The 17,773-nt window shown below is 34.2% G+C and overlaps 1 protein-coding gene across 8 annotated transcripts in view; it reads left to right on the forward strand.

Annotated features, from left to right (window-relative positions):
* RNPC3 (RNA binding region (RNP1, RRM) containing 3) overlaps nt 1-17,773 on the forward strand; it is a 29,694-nt gene that overhangs the window by 9,549 nt on the left and 2,372 nt on the right. For 2 of the 8 annotated variants that reach the window (XM_063624381.1, XM_063624380.1), the window contains 10 exons: nt 167-278; nt 968-1,036; nt 2,184-2,326; nt 6,193-6,318; nt 8,140-8,288; nt 9,819-9,944; nt 11,112-11,206; nt 11,847-11,905; nt 15,834-15,966; nt 16,615-16,686. In XM_063624381.1, the coding sequence (XP_063480451.1) occupies nt 167-278; nt 968-1,036; nt 2,184-2,326; nt 6,193-6,318; nt 8,140-8,288; nt 9,819-9,944; nt 11,112-11,206; nt 11,847-11,905; nt 15,834-15,966; nt 16,615-16,674 (1,072 nt within the window). In that variant the 3' untranslated portion in view covers nt 16,675-16,686. Of the gene's footprint in view, nt 1-166; nt 279-967; nt 1,037-2,183; nt 2,327-6,192; nt 6,319-8,136; nt 8,289-9,782; nt 9,945-11,111; nt 11,207-11,846; nt 11,906-15,833; nt 15,967-16,614; nt 16,687-17,773 lie in introns of all 8 variants that reach the window. The other 6 variants (XM_063624378.1, XM_063624379.1, XM_063624376.1 and 3 more) reach the window with 3 other exon arrangements.

Here is a 17,773-nt window from a genome sequence, read left to right on the forward strand (position 1 = left end):
AGTAGCTTATTTTTCTTTTTAAATGTACTTTGGATCTTTTAGGAACAATGTAAATCTAATAGTACTGTATCATTTGAGCAGTGTGTTTGTTATCAGGTTACCTAAAATGAGTTACTGATATGAAATTACTAAAACATAAGCATCTTAAATGTTTTCTATTTTATAGGCTGACTTTTCCTTTGAATTCATGCCTCAAGTATATGTACCCACCACCTTCCAGCACAATCCTAGCAAACATTGTAAATGCCTTGGCAAGTGTGCCTAAGTTCTATGTACAGGTAAGTAGAATAAAACTTTTCCTAAAAGGACTTGTTTGTATAGCTTGATACTTTATTTTTCATGCTGATTCTCATAAAAGTAATCAGACTAATTCTAGACAGCCAGTGATACAGTATTTTAAATGTAATTAAATATTTACTACTTTCAAGTAGAGACTTTTATAAGGTATAATATAAGTGGATACTAATAAACAGAAGCTAGTTTGGGAAATGTAATTTGTGATAATTCTCTATTACTTTAGAATACATCATTAACATAGAGATTCTTAAAAGAAAAGTTATAGTAGACCACTGAGCAAATGCTTAAAAATATTGGCAGTAATAACATATTTTTTGGAAGTACAAAGTATAGATGATGTTTATTTTTTAATGTGTTTCTCTGTTTTATAATTTTACAATAATTGGGTTAAAGATATAAAATCATTTCAGTAGTTTTTATATTGCAAGAACATTACATTCTTAGTGATGGGACTAATTGAACATGTAGAATTGACATTTTAGGAAGGTTAATCTGAGATATACTAATGCCTTGTTTTACCTTATGCAGAGATTATAAAGGCAAGAGATGGGCAGGTCTTCCTTTACACTCAATTAATACATAGTGTTACAGCAAAGTTTCTTAGTACATAAAATACAAGATGTGAGTTGAATCATTTTATATGTGAATTTAAATGTCTTACCGCTTTAAGGTCCTTCATCTTATGAATAAAATGAATTTGCCGACACCTTTTGGACCAATTACTGCGCGACCTCCCATGGTAAGAAAGCTCTTAGAATTTTCAAGTCAAAATTTCTCTTCCTGAATGGGATTATTGAGGCTGAATTATACAAGTGTTGTAGCAACCTCTGATGTACATTGAAAATAAGGAACGGGTATAAAGTAATATGATGATAATAGTAGAACTGAGAACTGTAAGTAAGGAAAAGCCAGAATATGAAAGAAATGCTTTTGGCAATAAAGGCTATCATTTCATCCAGTGTGGTTAAGTTTTTTGAGCCAAAACATTGTGCCATCCTATAAGGTAGTTACACTTAACTAAATTACCTAAAGATTTCATTATTCTGGTTTTGTCACAAATAGAGCTTTGTTTGCAAAAGATGAAAAAGGGGGCTGATATTTTTATTAGACTTGACTATGCAAATCTGTCAATAATTTAGAAGTAGGCCATACCTGCTCTTGAATAATTTTAGTTATTATTTTGCTGTAGTACTCCTAATATATTTATAAATAATAGCAATGCAAAATTATTAATACTTTGAGTGTTCATATATGAATAGAAGAGAATGTGGTTTGGGATTTGTTGCTTTTCTAATGTATGTACTATTAACTTTAGGATTTGGTTTTTTTTTTTGTAACCCCAACACCTACTCAATGCTTGATATATTACTGGAGAATTAATTAAGGTTGTACTAGCTGCTGTTAACAAATAAATTCTTAGTCATTTACTACAATAAAAGTTATTTTTGGTTATGTCAGATCCTTTCCAAAAGTAGAGCAGAGGGATATTTTGCTCTACTGAGCCATGAAAAACACCTGAATCGTTTTGACCATGTGCCTTTCCAGGTTGATGAAGACATTGCTACACAGTCTGCAGATCAGGAAGGAAGAATTGTATGTGGGAGTTGTTAATGGTCATTGGCTATAACTCAGTTACAAGGGGAAATATAACTGCAGAGGAGCTTTGAAAATTTAGTTCAGCTGAGGGTAAAGGAAGAAGAGACAAATTTTGTGATCAGCTAGTGATCTGCCATACAAGGTGTTCCCTCAATATGTGTAGAATGTGTTAAAAAAAAAAAAAAAAAAAAAAGACTATGTGATAGAAATGAGAATGAAGTATTCAAATGGAGTTTGTTCTATAAATATTTTAGACTGCCATAGTATTTTCGTTTTATTCTTTTAATTAGTATGAAGACTATATGCCATTGCATGCACCTCTTCCACCCACATCTCCTCAGCCACCTGAGGAACCTCCTTTGCCAGACGAGGATGAGGAATTATCTAGTGAAGAATCAGAATATGAAAGCACTGATGATGAGGACCGACAGAGGTTTGTAACATGAAATATTTGTTTAGTTTCCAAGAAACATAGAATGTAAGAAAGAGACTCTTGCTCTCCCTAGATTTTGTGTGTATAATTCTTAATAATTTGGGGTGATAAGAATTTGTCCTCAGCCCCCCAACACCTCAAGCATATATAGCAGCTATTAGTTAAGACCTGAGAATAGATAACAAGACCTAAGTGAAAATTTTTAGATGATGTGTAATTTTTTAGATTGATGATTATGGTATTATAAAGTACGTTTGAGCCTTGTTATTTGTGGATTCCATATTTGAGAATTTGCCTATGTGCTAAAATTTATTTGTGACTTCAAAATCAATAATCGACGTGCTTTTTATTATTATTATTATTATTTATTTATTTATTTATTTTTTTGATATGGAGTTTCACTCTTACTGCCCAGGCTGGAGTGCAATGGCACGATCTCAGCTCACCACAACCTCCGCCTCCCAGGTTCAAGCGATTTTTCTGCCTCAGCCTCCCGAGTAGCTGGGATTACAGGCATGCGCCACCATGCCTAGATAAATTTTTGTATTTTTGGTAGAGACGGGGTTTCTCCATGTTGGGCAGGCTGGTCTTGAACTCCCAACCTCAGGTGATCCGCCTGCCTCAGCCTCCCAAAGTGTTAGGATTACAGGCATGAGCCACGCGCCCAGCCTCAATGTACTTTTTAAAGTTTTTTTGTGGAAATGGACATTGTACCATGTGGTGAAAAATTTGAGTCAGCCAACACACACGTTCCCAGATGAAGTCAAATAAAGACACCCTCTGCCTTCTTGTTTCAGTTCTTATACTACAAACAAGTATCCTTTTCATGGTCTGTTCAGCACTACCTTTTTTCACATTTTTCAGTTTTTTTGTTGTGACTCTTGTGTTTAAAATGGCTCTTGAACATGGTGTTGAAGTGCTCTTTAGTGTTCCTGAGCTCAAGAAGGCTATGTCGAGCCTGATGGAGAAAATACATGGCTTTCCTTCAGGCCAGAGTTACGGTAGTATTGACTGTGAGTCAATGTTAATGAATCAACAGTGTATATTAAGTAAGGTGTTCTTAGACATAAACACATATCAAACAAGGTAATGTATCGATCAGATGACAAGATGTTGTAAACAAAGGCTTCCAGGAACCTAATGCTGAATTTTCCTAGGGACAGTGATTTAGTGTTTATGGTAACCTTAGAACATAACTACTGCAAATAATGAACATCGACCATGTTCATGTTTTGACAGATGCTTATTCTTCTGGACTCTACTTACCTCAGAATAGTTTCTAGAGTAATTCTTTAGGATTTCATACAAAACTATTCATAGTAACTACTGCAGATGAATTATTCTTTTTATTGATAGTTCTTGACAATCTATGCATTTTATTTAAGGATTCTGACAAAGAATAGTACATTGTTAATAATGGTCATGTATATAATCCACAGCCTGGCTTAGAACAGAAATTGCCAAACTGTTTCTTTGTAGGTCCAAAGAGTAAATATTTTTGACTTTCAGAGTCATGTGGTCTCTGTTGTGGCTACTCAGCTCTACCCTTGTAGTAGGAAAGCATCCATAGATAGTATACCTAATGAGTTGGTGTCGCCTTATTCCAACTAGACCTTAATTACAAAAACAGGCAGCTAGCTAGATCTGGTCATTAAGCTGTAGTTTGTCAACCCCTATCTGCAGGACTCTAATGGGAAAATAATCGAAATCTTAGGTGACTGTGTATGGAAGAAGTGGTATATAGGAGGCATGAGTGGTTGGCATGAGGCAGAACCCAAGCAGACTCTGAGCAACATATACAAATAATTGCAATTTGACCGAGTCAGTGTCCACCCAAGTAGTGGTACAATGTGCAGTATATTCTCTTTCTAAGTGAAGAGTTAAAATCAAAGCATAGGTGGGGCTGAAACTATAAAATGGGAGTGAATACAGTATCTGTCTTAAACAGAGACATTTAGGGAAGCTGGCAGTTCCTGATAGATGGTTACTTTAACTTGTTGAGTGTTAACTGTGGGCTAATTACTTAACCTCTGTGAACTTCACTTTCTTTATAAAAATAATGATAGTAATTAGAAATGCTATAGTAACCTGGCCAAACCCTTTTTTGTTTGTTTACTTAGGTTTCCATTAAAGGATGTAGTGAGGAATTCTGCCAGTAATTCATCTTGAGTCCTGAGAGACAACATAGCCTTTGCATGTACCAAGCTCTAGTTTCATGTTTCTCTGTTATCTTCAGGAAATGTAACAAGACCTAAACAAAACAAAAATGGTACACGTTGAGTATCTCTAAACTAAATCTGAAATCCAAAATGCTTCAGACTCTGAAGTTTTTTGAGTACCAGTATGATACTACATATGGCTGGCTTAGTGACACCTTTGCTTGTTTTCTTTCTTTCTTTTTTCTTTTTAAGACAGGGTCTTACTCTTTTGCCCTAACTGGAGTACAGTGGTGCAATCATGGCTTACTGCCTGCTCAACCCCCCAGGCTCAAGCAATCTGCCCGCATCAGTCCCAGTAGCTGGGACTACAGGCATGTGCTACCACACCTGGTTAATATTTTTCATATTTTTGTAGAGATAGGGTTTCACCATGTTGCACAGGCCGGTCTCAAAATCCTGGGCTCAAGTGACCTGCCCTCCTTGGCCTCCCAAAGTGCTGAGATTATAGGCGTGAGCCACCATGTCCAGCCAACACTTTTGCTTTCTGATGTTTCCATGTACACAAACTTTATTTCATGTACAAAATTATTAAGAATATTGTATAAAATTATCTTCAGTCTTTTGTGTATAAGTTGTATATTTGAAACGTAAATGAATTTCGTGTTTAAATTTGTGTCTCATCCCCAAGAGATCTCAGGTATATGCAAATATTACAAAACTGGTATACTTCTGGTTCCAGCCATTGTGGATAAGGGGTGCTCAACCTGTACTATTCATTTATTCAGCCAATGATTATTGATTACTGAATATATGCCTAGCAGTCTTGTAGAGGCTTGGTGTACTTCGGGTCAGCAATTTATAAATATAAACATATACTTTGAATAACTAAATTTTTTCGTAAAGTTTTTGGTAAACCATGGTTTTTTGAAAGAGTTTAAATTACAGCATATGCTTTCATTTTTCCTCAGGGAAAAAAGGTTTAAAGCTTATTTGAACAATACCCTCCTTCCTCTCTTTTGTATTTTGTTGTGTGTGTATTTTACAAATACAACCCTCAGAAGTAGAGCTGGGACTAGCGGTTTCCAAGTTCCTGCTCTGTAGATGATACAGAAATGCCTAGACAAGATCTATCTTTAATATTAAATATTCATACTCTTAATAGAGAAAAGCTATGTACAAGGTGTTGTCACTTCCTGAAACTACTTCAGAGCATAGTACGGTATTTGAAAACTGTTCTCAATAATTTAAGTTACCTTATTTATAGAATGATTTGCAACAGTTATGCACAAAATGCTTTTAAATGACATGTTTCAGTCCAGGCTCTGTTTAATAATTAGAATATGAATAAAAATGATTTAAGAACATTAATATTACATATCTTGTTCAGCTGTTTGGCATGAAGTCCAGCCATTTTATTTGGGCAGCTGCTTATGATGAAACATACATTTTAAAAATTGATAACATGTAATTAAGTCTATTTTTAATTTTTTCTAAGTAAGATGAAAGCTAAGCAAGGCAATTTAGTATTTGAGCTTTTATCAGATTGATTATCTCTTAATTGATGGTGTTCTATATATTTGATGTAAGTAAATCATTGTATAATTTAAATTATACACCAAAGTACAATTTAACTTTTAATAGAAACAGTGGTAAATAGCTATGCTTCTAGAAAGGAAATTTTATGTATCATCCCTCTCCTCATTGTAGAATGAACAAATTAATGGAACTAGCAAATCTTCAGCCCAAAAGACCTAAAACAATAAAGCAGCGCCATGTGAGAAAAAAGAGAAAAATAAAGGATATGTTGAATACACCTTTGTGTCCTTCACACAGGTAATTTTATTTAAACTATGAAATGAGGGTTGTTTGTATGTGCTTTGTTTACTTGCTTAATTCACATCATTCTTCAATCTGGCATTTGTTTCCTGTCAGTGTTCTTGGTTTACATTGGCTTCCTAGTTGCCAAATTTACAAATATTCATAATTCTCTCACAGTTGACCACTACTCTCTTCTCTGTCGTAAGCCTTAATGTATTTGCTTCCAGCTTCCTGTCTGCAGACTCAGAATATCTTATAGGCACTTAAGATATTGTCCAAAACAAAATTCATTTACTTTCCTTTTATCATTTCTTTTCTCTTTCTCCTCGTGCATTTACAGTTTTGTTAGTGACATTACTGTCACTAGTGTAATATATTAGTGAATAATGTCACTAATGTAAACACCAGTGTGTTTATATACAGTTATTTAGTTTCTCTTAACTCCATCACCTGATATCAAACATTTTCTACTTAAAAAGTACCCAGCAGATAAAAATTCACATATCTTTACTTGGCACACAGGACCCACCCGAGTGCCTTTAAGTATTTATTGAATGTATGGTAAGGTTTTCTGCTAAATACTGTGGGTAGTTTGAAGCATACTTTTAAAGTTTAATGCTGTCTTTTCAAACAGTGAGTTAATAGTCTTAAGGATAATAAGCCAAATGCACAGAAGATTATTGCATTAGCAATTATAATACATGACATAGGAAATATAAACCAAGAACTAAAAGGTTGTGAGAAAAGAGAAGTCACAGCCAGTTGAGAAATTTGAGAAGGTTATAAGAGAGAGGAGACATTTGAGCTGGCCCTTTAAGGAGGGGAGATAAAAATTAGGCCGGGAAACTGTATCCTATGTGAATGGAAGAATAAAAGGAAAGTTTCCAGAGGTAGGAAAATTTATTAAATAGGAATAGAAATGATGAAAGGGAAAGCTAGAAGGATGTGAAACCTCCCCTAAATGTTAGGCTATGGAGTTTGAATTTATTCAAGAAGCCATTGGAATACCATTGATATTTTTAAAAATTAAGAATTCCTTTTGCACTACTTTATCTTGTAATAAACTTCCTAAGGAATTTGCAGATTTGGGATAAGGGTCAGACCATAGTTATCAAAGAATGTTAGTAGATATACGTTACCTTTCCATTGTGTTTTGGACATTTTGTTACAATCCAGAAGTTGCCAGTAAAATGATACTTGTTTTATACATGTTTGATTTGGAGTATTTTACCTTTTTTTCTCTTTGAATCTCTAGTGACGCTGAACAACAGAAATTAATGTGAGCCACATTAAAATTGTATGAAAACATAATGTAAAATATCTTGATAACTTTTTATATTGATTATATGCTGAAATAATATTTTGGATATAATAAGTATTAATAAGTTACATTATCAATATTTCATCTGTTTCTTTTCATGGTTTTAATGTGACTATTGACAATTTTAAGTCATCAAAGTCTAGTGTTATATAGATATGTTTAAAATATCAAACATAGAATTCACTGTTTTGCATATTGGTAAATATCCTGGGGTTTAGAATCAATAGTCATCAAATCCCTTCTCTGTCATTTACAGAATGACCTTATACAAATTATTGACATCGCTGAACCTCAGTCTTTTTATGTGTAAACTAATAATTTAGTAGTACCTATATGAGAGCATTAAAGTTTATCAAACTGATAAGTGTAAGTCACTCACTTTTTTGAATATCAAAAGTGTAGTGAATCCTTTGTCGGTGTTAACTTTTAAAATTTAAAGTAAACTTGAAATAATATTTTACTCAGGATTTTATTTGCAATTACAAACTAATGCTATGATTGTTTTTAAATAGCAGTTTACATCCAGTGCTGTTACCTTCAGATGTATTTGACCAACCACAACCTGTAGCTAATAAAAGAATTGAATTCCATATATCTACCGACATGCCAGCTGCATTTAAGAAAGATTTAGAAAAGGAACAAAATTGTGAGGAAAAAAATCATGGTAAGGATATTCTAGTTATTTCACATGCTGAAATCAACTTTTTGTGTTAGAATTAAGTTTTACATATAATGTTGCATATTTTAGTATTTGTCAACTTTATTTAAAATATGCAGTTAGTGTTTCCTCAAAATCGTGGAATAATATCTACTTTCAACTTTTTTATGTAACAGAAATTGATGGTAAACGGCGAGATTGTCACTGTTACCCTTTGCTAGTAATGACCTCTAGAATGAAATTTAGTGCTTTTTGCTGATGTTTACACTAAAAATGTAATGGAGTTTCTTTTATTGACTTTTTCATTGCTTGTTTCATGTCGTGGCCTATGGTTTTATTAGTGTAATTATATTAATATTGGTTAGAAAACAAGCAATGTGACTAGTTTGTGAGTTGTAGACTTAATGTAAATATATATATATTTTTTTTTAATCCAAAAGACTTGGAAGATTGTTTGCCAAGAATACTATTCTTAAGTTTAAAACAAATGTATTGAAATTACAGATTTTTTTTACTTGTTTTAACCCTGAATTTGATAATATAGTGGTGTTCTTTTGTTCTTTAAGTCTTTATTTTGAAATTTCTGAATAATGCAAGTTGATAGAAATGTAACCAAAACAAAGTAAAATTGTTAAAAAGTTAACACCTCAAACCTCACTCTCCTCTGTCCTGCTACCTAAAGGCAAATACTGTTAGCAATTTGGTATGTGTATATATGTACGTGTGTGTGTGTGTGTGTGTGTGTGTGTATGTATGTATCCTTTCAGACCTTATCCTGTACATGTATGAACACATTTTTCTCTTATTTTTTAAATGAACATTATGTTTTGACAGTATTTATCATTCACTCAGTAATGACTTGTTGAAAGTTTGTTATCTAGCGGCCTCCATGGACAAGTTTGCTATGGTCTCTTTTTTGAAGTTTACAGTCTAGTTAGGGGTAGCTTACTATGTCAAAGCATAAACATATACTTTACATTTTTTTGGCTGTGTAATAGCCCATAATATAATTTTGTCAATATTTTATCATGCTTTTTCATAGAAGTTGAGGTTGTTTCCCTTCTTTTACTATTACAGAAAATACTGGAATATGTCTTTGCACATATATCTTTGAGCACTTGTGTGAATATAGGATAGAATTCTAGTAAGTATTACAAACATAGTGAGTGAAAAACTGTGACTAGTTTTAATTCCTTTCTTGGATGGTGAGTGAGAATGTAGTGCCTTTTCAAGTAGCTCCTTTTTTGTGTGTTTATTTAACATTTTTCTTTTTATAAATTTTTCTTATCTCATGGCTAGTCACCCTTTAACACAATTTTTTTTTTACTATTTGGACCTTTATAAAAAATGTTTGTGTATGCCTCTTTTAGTATATTGAGAAACACCAAAGAATTTTAGTGCCAAAAGATATATTATTAAATATAAAATAGGAGGTGGGGACCCAAAAACTGTTTTTAAAGGAGAGATTCTTAATGGTTAATGTTAATATTGAACTCTTAGATTTACCTGCTACTGAAGTTGATGCATCCAATATAGGATTTGGAAAAATCTTCCCCAAACCTAATTTGGACATCACAGAGGAGATTAAAGAAGACTCTGATGAAATGCCATCAGAATGTATTTCTAGAAGGGAATTGGAAAAGGGCAGAATTTCTAGAGAAGGTAATGTCACGAAATAAACTAAGCACATATTCCATTTTACATATCTTTGACTCTATAGAAACAAATCTGTCATGCCATTTACCTTAATTTAAGGCACATACTTTAAAACATCTCTCCAATTAATGTTTGTAATCACTTCTTCTGTTTTTTTAAAATACTCATACTTCATAGTGGAGGGAATGTTCCTTTCCATACAGTGTTTCCAGTCTATATTTGGGAAAAAATTTTGTTTTCATTCCTAAAACTTTTATGTGGCATTTAAAATAAGTCAGTGTGTCCCACAAGTCTGGAGTTACATTTTCCAAATGCAGCTGATAGACTGTCACAAATACTCTCTGAGATACATACAAAGCGATTTAAAAAAAAATGGTGATTAGAAATATATGATTTTAGGATTTTATATCCTAACATGATAATTTTCTACTTCTCAAAGACTTTTACTGTTTTAATACATTGTCAGAAAATATTTAGAGGCTTTAGATTGATGTGTAACACATAATTTTTCCTACAGTAATGGGAAATAGACTTCCAGCTAGGATTTTTACACAAAACATCTATCTGATTTTCTAGAACAGATTACTGACATTAAGTGAGAGGAGCTATACAAGGGTTCTTAGGCCATAGTTTGTCTGAGATGCCTGATACTGTGTTTACTTCATTCTTGCATTTAAATATGGAGGTGGCTGATGGTTTGGGAAATTCACTTTAAGCAAAATAATTACCCAAATCAGTTAACATATATACTTTGCTCTTTTTTATAACATGACTCATCTTAATGGACCTTTAATAGTAGATATTTTATTGGACAAATTTTAGTTACTCTAGAAGTCTGAAATTTTTAAAACAAAAGTTTTATATATATATATATAAAGTTTTTTATATAATCAATTCAGATTTTCAGTGAGTATATTTAAACCCATTTGTAATATTGTTACTAATTTTATGTTACTAATTTTATGTAATATTGTTATTGATTAGTTCATATGAAAATGAACTAATTTTCATTTTATTGGTAATGAAATGGTAAATTTTATGGTAAAATGAAAATGTTAACATTTTCATAAAGCTTTGTCTATTTAACAATTAGGTTTGAAAATTATAATTATCTTTAAAAACTTACTTAAAATATTTTAATTTTATATCTTTGTTTTTTTGTTTTTTAATAAGAAATGGAAACACTTTCAGTTTTCAGAAGTTATGAACCTGGTGAACCAAACTGTAGAATTTATGTAAAGAATTTAGCTAAACATGTTCAAGAAAAGGTAGGTATAAATTGATTTTTTTCATGTAAATGAAAATAATTTGAAGGTTTTATACTTGATATGTTAAAGTCTGTGTGAAACTACCTTTAAGAATGTGGTTTTCTTACTGTGCTTCAGGGCGTGACAAATTATTGTTTAGTATTTTCAGGTTAATTTTTTATTAAAATAATACTCTCATAGCTTGGCTTCTCTGGCAGTAAATACTGAGACAGAGTTTGGGGTGTGTATTAATTTCCTAGGGCTAAGTGGCTGAAACAACAGAGATGTGTTGTCTCATAGTTCTGGAGGCAAACTGAAGTCAAAAGTGTGGCAGGATTGGTTCATTCTAAGGGCTTTGAGTGAAGGATCTGTTCCGTGCCTCTCCCATAGCTGCTTCTGGTATGCAGAAGCTGGCGAATTTTCACCTTCCTTGGCTTGTGGCGGCATCACCACAATTTCTGCCTTTGTACATAGCATACTCCCTTTGTGAGTATCTGTGTCCAAATTTCCGCTTTTGAAAGGCCACCAGTCATATTAGATTAAAGCCTACCTTAGTCCAGCGTGACCTCTTCTATTGATGCATTGCTGTATTTATTTATTTATTTATTAACAGTTTTTTTCCCTGGCTTTGTTATTTGTCTTTTTCTTATTGAAATTCTAGGACCTTAAATATATTTTTGGAAGATATGTTGACTTTTCATCAGAAACACAGCGGATCATGTAAGTGACAGTAAAATATAATCTTAAATTATATTTTGTTTTTATCTATTACAAATTTACTACTTTTTTAATCCCATCATTTTCCTTTTAGAGATAAAAATTATATGCAAAAGTTGGTCTATTCTGTTGCACAATTAATCTTTTACATGTCTAGAATAGGAGATGGCAAACTTTTTCTGTAAATGGGCAGCTAGTAAAAATTTAATATTTTGATTTTATTGCAGACCATAATGTGTCTGTTGGAACTACCCAGTTTTGTAGTTGTATTGTGAAGGCAGCTATGAAACCTGAATGAATATTCATGGCTGTGTTCTAATAAAACTTTTTACAGAAACAGGCCGGTGATAGATTCTGACCTTAATCTTCTCTCTACATGGTTGTCAGACTTTAACATTGCATAAGAATCACCTGGAAAGCCTAGCAAAACAGTTTTCTGGGCCCACCTGCAGAAAGTCTGATTTTCTAGGTTTCATGGGTAGGACTCATGAATTTGTGTTGCTAAAAAGCTCCTGGATGATGCTGAAGCTTTTGATCCAAAGACTATGCTTTGAAAACCATTCTTTCAATGAATCATCCAGGAATATGTAGCAATAAGTCAAAACTTTTTAGATTCTTACTCTGACAGTAGATTGCCATCTTTTAAAAGAACTGCATTGAGCAAGGCTTCCAGTTTTGTGAAAGCGAAAGAGAGGGTTGTGATTTATAAATGTTATAAAAGCTAATGTGTTAGTCTGTTTTCACACTGCTGATAAAGGCATACCCGAGAATGGGCAATTTACAAAGGAAAGAGGTTAAATGGAAAACTCACAGTTCCACGTGGCCAGGGAAGCCTAGATCCAGGCATTTCCATATATCCTCTGAAATCCAGGTGGAGGCTCCCAAACCCCAATTCTTGACATCTGTGCACTGGCAGGCTCATCACCATGTGGGAGCTGCCACGGCTTGAGGTTTGCATCCTCTGAAGCTACCACCCAAGCTCTTTGTTGGCCCCTTTGAGCCACAGCTGCAGTGGCTGGGACACAGAGCACCAAGTCTCTAGGCTACACACAGCACAGGGACCCTGGGCCCGGCCCATAAAATCACTTTTTCTTCCTTGGCCTCAGGTGATGGGAGAGGCTGCCATGAGACCTCCAACGTGCCCTGGAGACATTTTCCTCATTTTCTTGGGGACTAACATTGGGCTCATCATTACTTACGCAGATTTCTACTGCTGGCTTGAATTTCTCCTCTTCTGTTTCTTTTCTGTTGCATCGTCAGACTGTACATTTTCCGAACTTTTATGCTGTTTCCTTTTAAAATTGAATTCCTTTAACAGCACCCAAGTCACCTCTTGAATGCTTTGCTGCTTAGAGATTTCTTCCAACAGATACCCTAAATCATCTCTCTCAAGTTTAAAATTCCATAAATCTCTAGGTCAGGGGCAAAATGCCACCAGTCTCTTTGCCAAAACAAAGAGTTTGCTAAAACATAACAAGAGTCACCTTTGCTCCAGTTCCCAACAAGTTCCACATCTCCATCTGAGACCACCTCAGCCTGTATTTCATTGCCCGTATCATTATCAGCATTTTGGTCAGAGCCATTCAACAAGTCTCTAGCGAGTTCCAAACTTTCCCACATTTTCCTGTCTTCTTCTGAGCCCTCCAAACTGTTCCAACGTTTGCCTGTTACCCAGTTCCAAAGTTGCTTCCACATTTTTGGATATCTTTTCAGCAGTATCCCACTTTACTGGTACCAATTTACTGTATTAGTCTGTTTTCACTCTGCTGATAAATACATACCTGAGACTGGGCAATTTACAAAGGAAAGAGGTTTAATGGAAAACTCACAGTTCCTCGAGGCCAGGGAAGCCTCACAATCATGGCAGAAGGCAAGGAGGAGGAAGTCACATTTTATATGGCTGGCAGCGGGCAAAAAGAGAGAGCTCGTGCAGGCAAACTCCTGTTATTTTAAAACCATCAAACCCTGTGAGACTCATGTACTATCACGAGAACACAGGAAAGACCTACCCCTATAATTCAATCACCTTGCACAGCGTTCCTCCCATGACACATGGGAGTTGTAGGAGTTACAATTCAAATGAGATTTGGGGACACAGAGCCAAACCATATCAGCTAATGTTTGGAGTTAGAAGTTCATTCTTTACAATACCATATTTGTTAATTCCAAAGTATGAAAGACTCCCTGTTGTATAAATTAAAAGTAAGAAGAAGTAGAAAAGATAAGGTAAGAGGCTTTTGAGTGCAGATAAAATAAAGAAGTGACTATAACTAAATTTTGTTTTAATCTTCAAGTGACACCAATACTTTAAAAATCTTATCTGGCCTATGTATTTTTTTAGATAGGTATACACAAATGGAACCATGTTTTACAATTCTCTGTTTATATCCATTGGGGGCAAATACCTCTTCTTATCAGGATGCCAAAATATTTTTTCTTCTGCTGGCCATGCAAAATGCTAGGTCTTTTTCTTTGTTGCCATCTTTGAGTCATGATTATAAGGAAAAAAAATACTTTACTGCATTTTTTGATAGTTTTTTATGTTGTATTATTTTGGTAGTCTCATAGACTAAATATTAGGTAATATTTCAGTTGCAAATTACAGTCTGATTTTTCTAAATAGCTTTTGACTATGATTTTCTCTCAAAAATTTCAAAAAATGAATACACTATGGAATAGTAGACCACTATATTAAAAATTTGGTTTGTGTTTCTGACTTTAGATCTTAGCTATCTGCTTTGAAGAGTCACTCACTGTCTCTAAACATCACCTGTAAAATTATGGTTTTAATTAGATAATCATTGAGGTTCCTTTCTACTCTGAAGTTCTGTAATTGCTTATAATAATATAATGAACTCTAGGCCAGGTGTGGTGGCTCACGCCTGTAATCCTAGCACATTGGGAGGCTGAAGCGGGTGGGATCACTTGAGGTTAGGAGTTCAAGACCAGCCTGGCCTACATAGTGAAACCCCATCTCTACTAAAAATACAAAAATTAGCCAGGCATGGCAGTAGACGCCTGTAATCCCAGCTACCCGGGGGGCTGAGGCAGGAGAATCACTTAAACCAGGAGGTGGAGGTTGCATTGAGCCAAGATCACGCCACTGCACTCCAGTCTGGGCAACCAAGCAGGACTCTGTCTCAAAATAATAATAATAATAATAATAATAATAATAATAATAATATAATGAATTCTATAATTGCTTATAACTGGCTGTTAATCCTTTCTATTTTTCCATTCTTGGTTATGTAGTAGTTGTTGTTTTTTTAATCACTTGAGCAGTGCGAGATTGTAAGGAACTTAAAAAATTGAGATAAATAGTAATTTAAGAAGTTTGCAGCCAGGTGCGGTGGTTCACGCCTGTAATCCCAGCACTTTGGGAGGCCGAGGTGGGCAGATCACAAGGTCACGAGGTCAGGAGATCGAGACCATCCTGACTAACACGGTGAAACCCCATCTCTACTAAAAATACAAAAAATTAGCCAGGCGTGGTGGCAGACACCTGTAGCCCCAGCTACTCGGGAAGCCGAGGTAGGAGAACGGTGTGAACCCAGGAGGCAGAGCTTGCAGTGAGCTGAGATCATGCCACTGCACTCCAGCCTGGGTGACAGAGTGAGACTCGGTCTCAAAAAAAAAAAAAAAAAAAAAAAAGTTTGATTTTCTAGTTGCTAGTAGTATAATTTTTAAATCACATACTTTTGTGATAGTTGAGAATAGTTAAAAATATATCTTAAACAAGTACTACCTACTTGTAGAATCAATTTTAGTGCAGAACATGAAGTATGTTTTTAGAAAACTGAATAATTGATGTACCTATCAAATGGTGTAGTCACTTTTATTTGAAATAGCAAAATTTTAGATTGTTCAACACATTTTCATTCACATCATTGAAACTGACATTCTTTGAATCAAAACTCTTCCTTCCTTCTAGGTTTGATATACGTTTGATGAAAGAAGGTCGTATGAAAGGACAAGCTTTCATTGGACTTCCTAATGAAAAAGCAGCAGCAAAAGCCTTAAAGGAAGCTAATGGATATGTGCTTTTTGGAAAACCCATGGTGGTTGTATCCTTTAAATCCATCTATTTCAAAATTATATAATTTTTAGAAGGATATAACTGAAATTAATTTTCATGTTACCCTTTAGAAATTTCCACAGTTGGCATTCTAGCAGTAGATATTCATTTGTTACAATTAAACCCACCTGACTGAGTCAGATGACAGTGTTATTTAGATTTTTAATAAAAAGAGCTTCAGCAGCATGAGGTTGTTCAATTTCAGCCAAGTTTAAATGTTTCACTTATGCAGCTCAAAAGTACATAGTCATGCTAAGAGACTAGAGTATCCAGAAGTACATTTGGAGTCATAAAAGAACTAATACATTTTATGATTTTATTGTAATTTATATTTCTACATGAGAATTTTAATAACTAGAGTATATCATTGATTAACCATCTTGCTTTTAGTTGTCAGTGCAGCTTGCAAACTAGAAATCAGCAAGATAGGTAAAGAAGCAAAGGCCCAGGTATAAAAAATAATGACTGTAAAGGAAAATTTAATTATTAATTTCGTCTCAAGTCATGGAGAGAGGCAGGAGGCACTCAAGGTAAATTAAAAAACCATACTCCCACCATACATTAGAAAGTTTTTGAGAATTATTTAGAAAAGATTACTTGCATATTCATGAAAGAAACCTTAATTTTAAATTATTAGCAGTTTGCTCGATCTGCTAGACCAAAACAAGATCCTAAGGAAGGAAAAAGAAAGTGTTAAAAATTAATAAAGGTAAGTGTGAATAAAACATAATAAAAAGACAAGACTAATTCTTGAGATAAAATTAAGAATAAACATTTGACAAGGTAGTAATTCAGGTATCTCTTTTTTTTTTTAAGGAAATATCTATCTGTGCAGTTAAGTCCCATTAAACGTCAAAACTATAACTACAGATTAAAACCCATTTATATGTAAAAACTAAGTTTGGAGAATGAATCTTATAAGGGGAGTGTGCCTGTTACTCTTTTTTTTAACTTTTTCTGCCTATAGTAAAGCAATGGTTCTTAAACCCTAATATGTATCATAATCACTTGGAGAGCCTAATAACACACAGATTCGTAGACTCCTTCCTTCCCTGAAAGAGTTGATTTGTTAGGTCTGATGTGGGGACCTAGGGAAACTAGTTATACCAGTTTTCCTTTTAATGAGGGGATTTCCAGGATGCTGGACATTTAGTGCTGAAATGGGGAATGTGTCTGTCAAGCCAGGACAGGTTGGTCACCCTTGTTGGCACCTGAAAATTTGCAAGATTAATGAGTTTTCAGGCAATGATGAGGCATCTAATCCAGAGATCACAGCTTGAAAACTCTTGGGATAAACACAGATACATTTTCTAACTCTTAAAATTAACCTAAAGTAAATGTTAAAATAAAAGTTAAAAAAAAAAAAAGATCAAACTGTCATTAAAAATAATTCTGGCTGAGCACAGTGGCTCACCCCTGTAATCTCAGCAATTTGGGAAGTGGAGGTGGGCAGATCACAAGGTGCAGAGATCAAGACCGTCCTGGCCAACATGGTGAAACCGCGTCTCTACTAAAAATACAAACATTAGCTGGGTGTGGTGGCGCATACCTGTAGTCCCAGCTACGTGGGCGGCTGAGGCAGGAGAATCGCTTGAACCTGCAAGGCGGAGGTTGCAGTGAGCCGAGATCAAGATCACGCCACTGCACTCCACCCTGGCAACAGAGCAAGACTCTATCTCAAAAAAAAAACAAAAAAAAAACAATTCTACAGTGCTGAGTATATAAAATTATTAACACACTTCACAACAATATATGTTTGTGGAGTTAAATATTTTTTGTCTTTAAAACAAGTAATT

The sequence above is a fragment of the Symphalangus syndactylus genome, chromosome 12, assembly GCF_028878055.3.
Source record: "Symphalangus syndactylus isolate Jambi chromosome 12, NHGRI_mSymSyn1-v2.1_pri, whole genome shotgun sequence".
NCBI classification, from domain to species: domain Eukaryota; kingdom Metazoa; phylum Chordata; class Mammalia; order Primates; family Hylobatidae; genus Symphalangus; species Symphalangus syndactylus.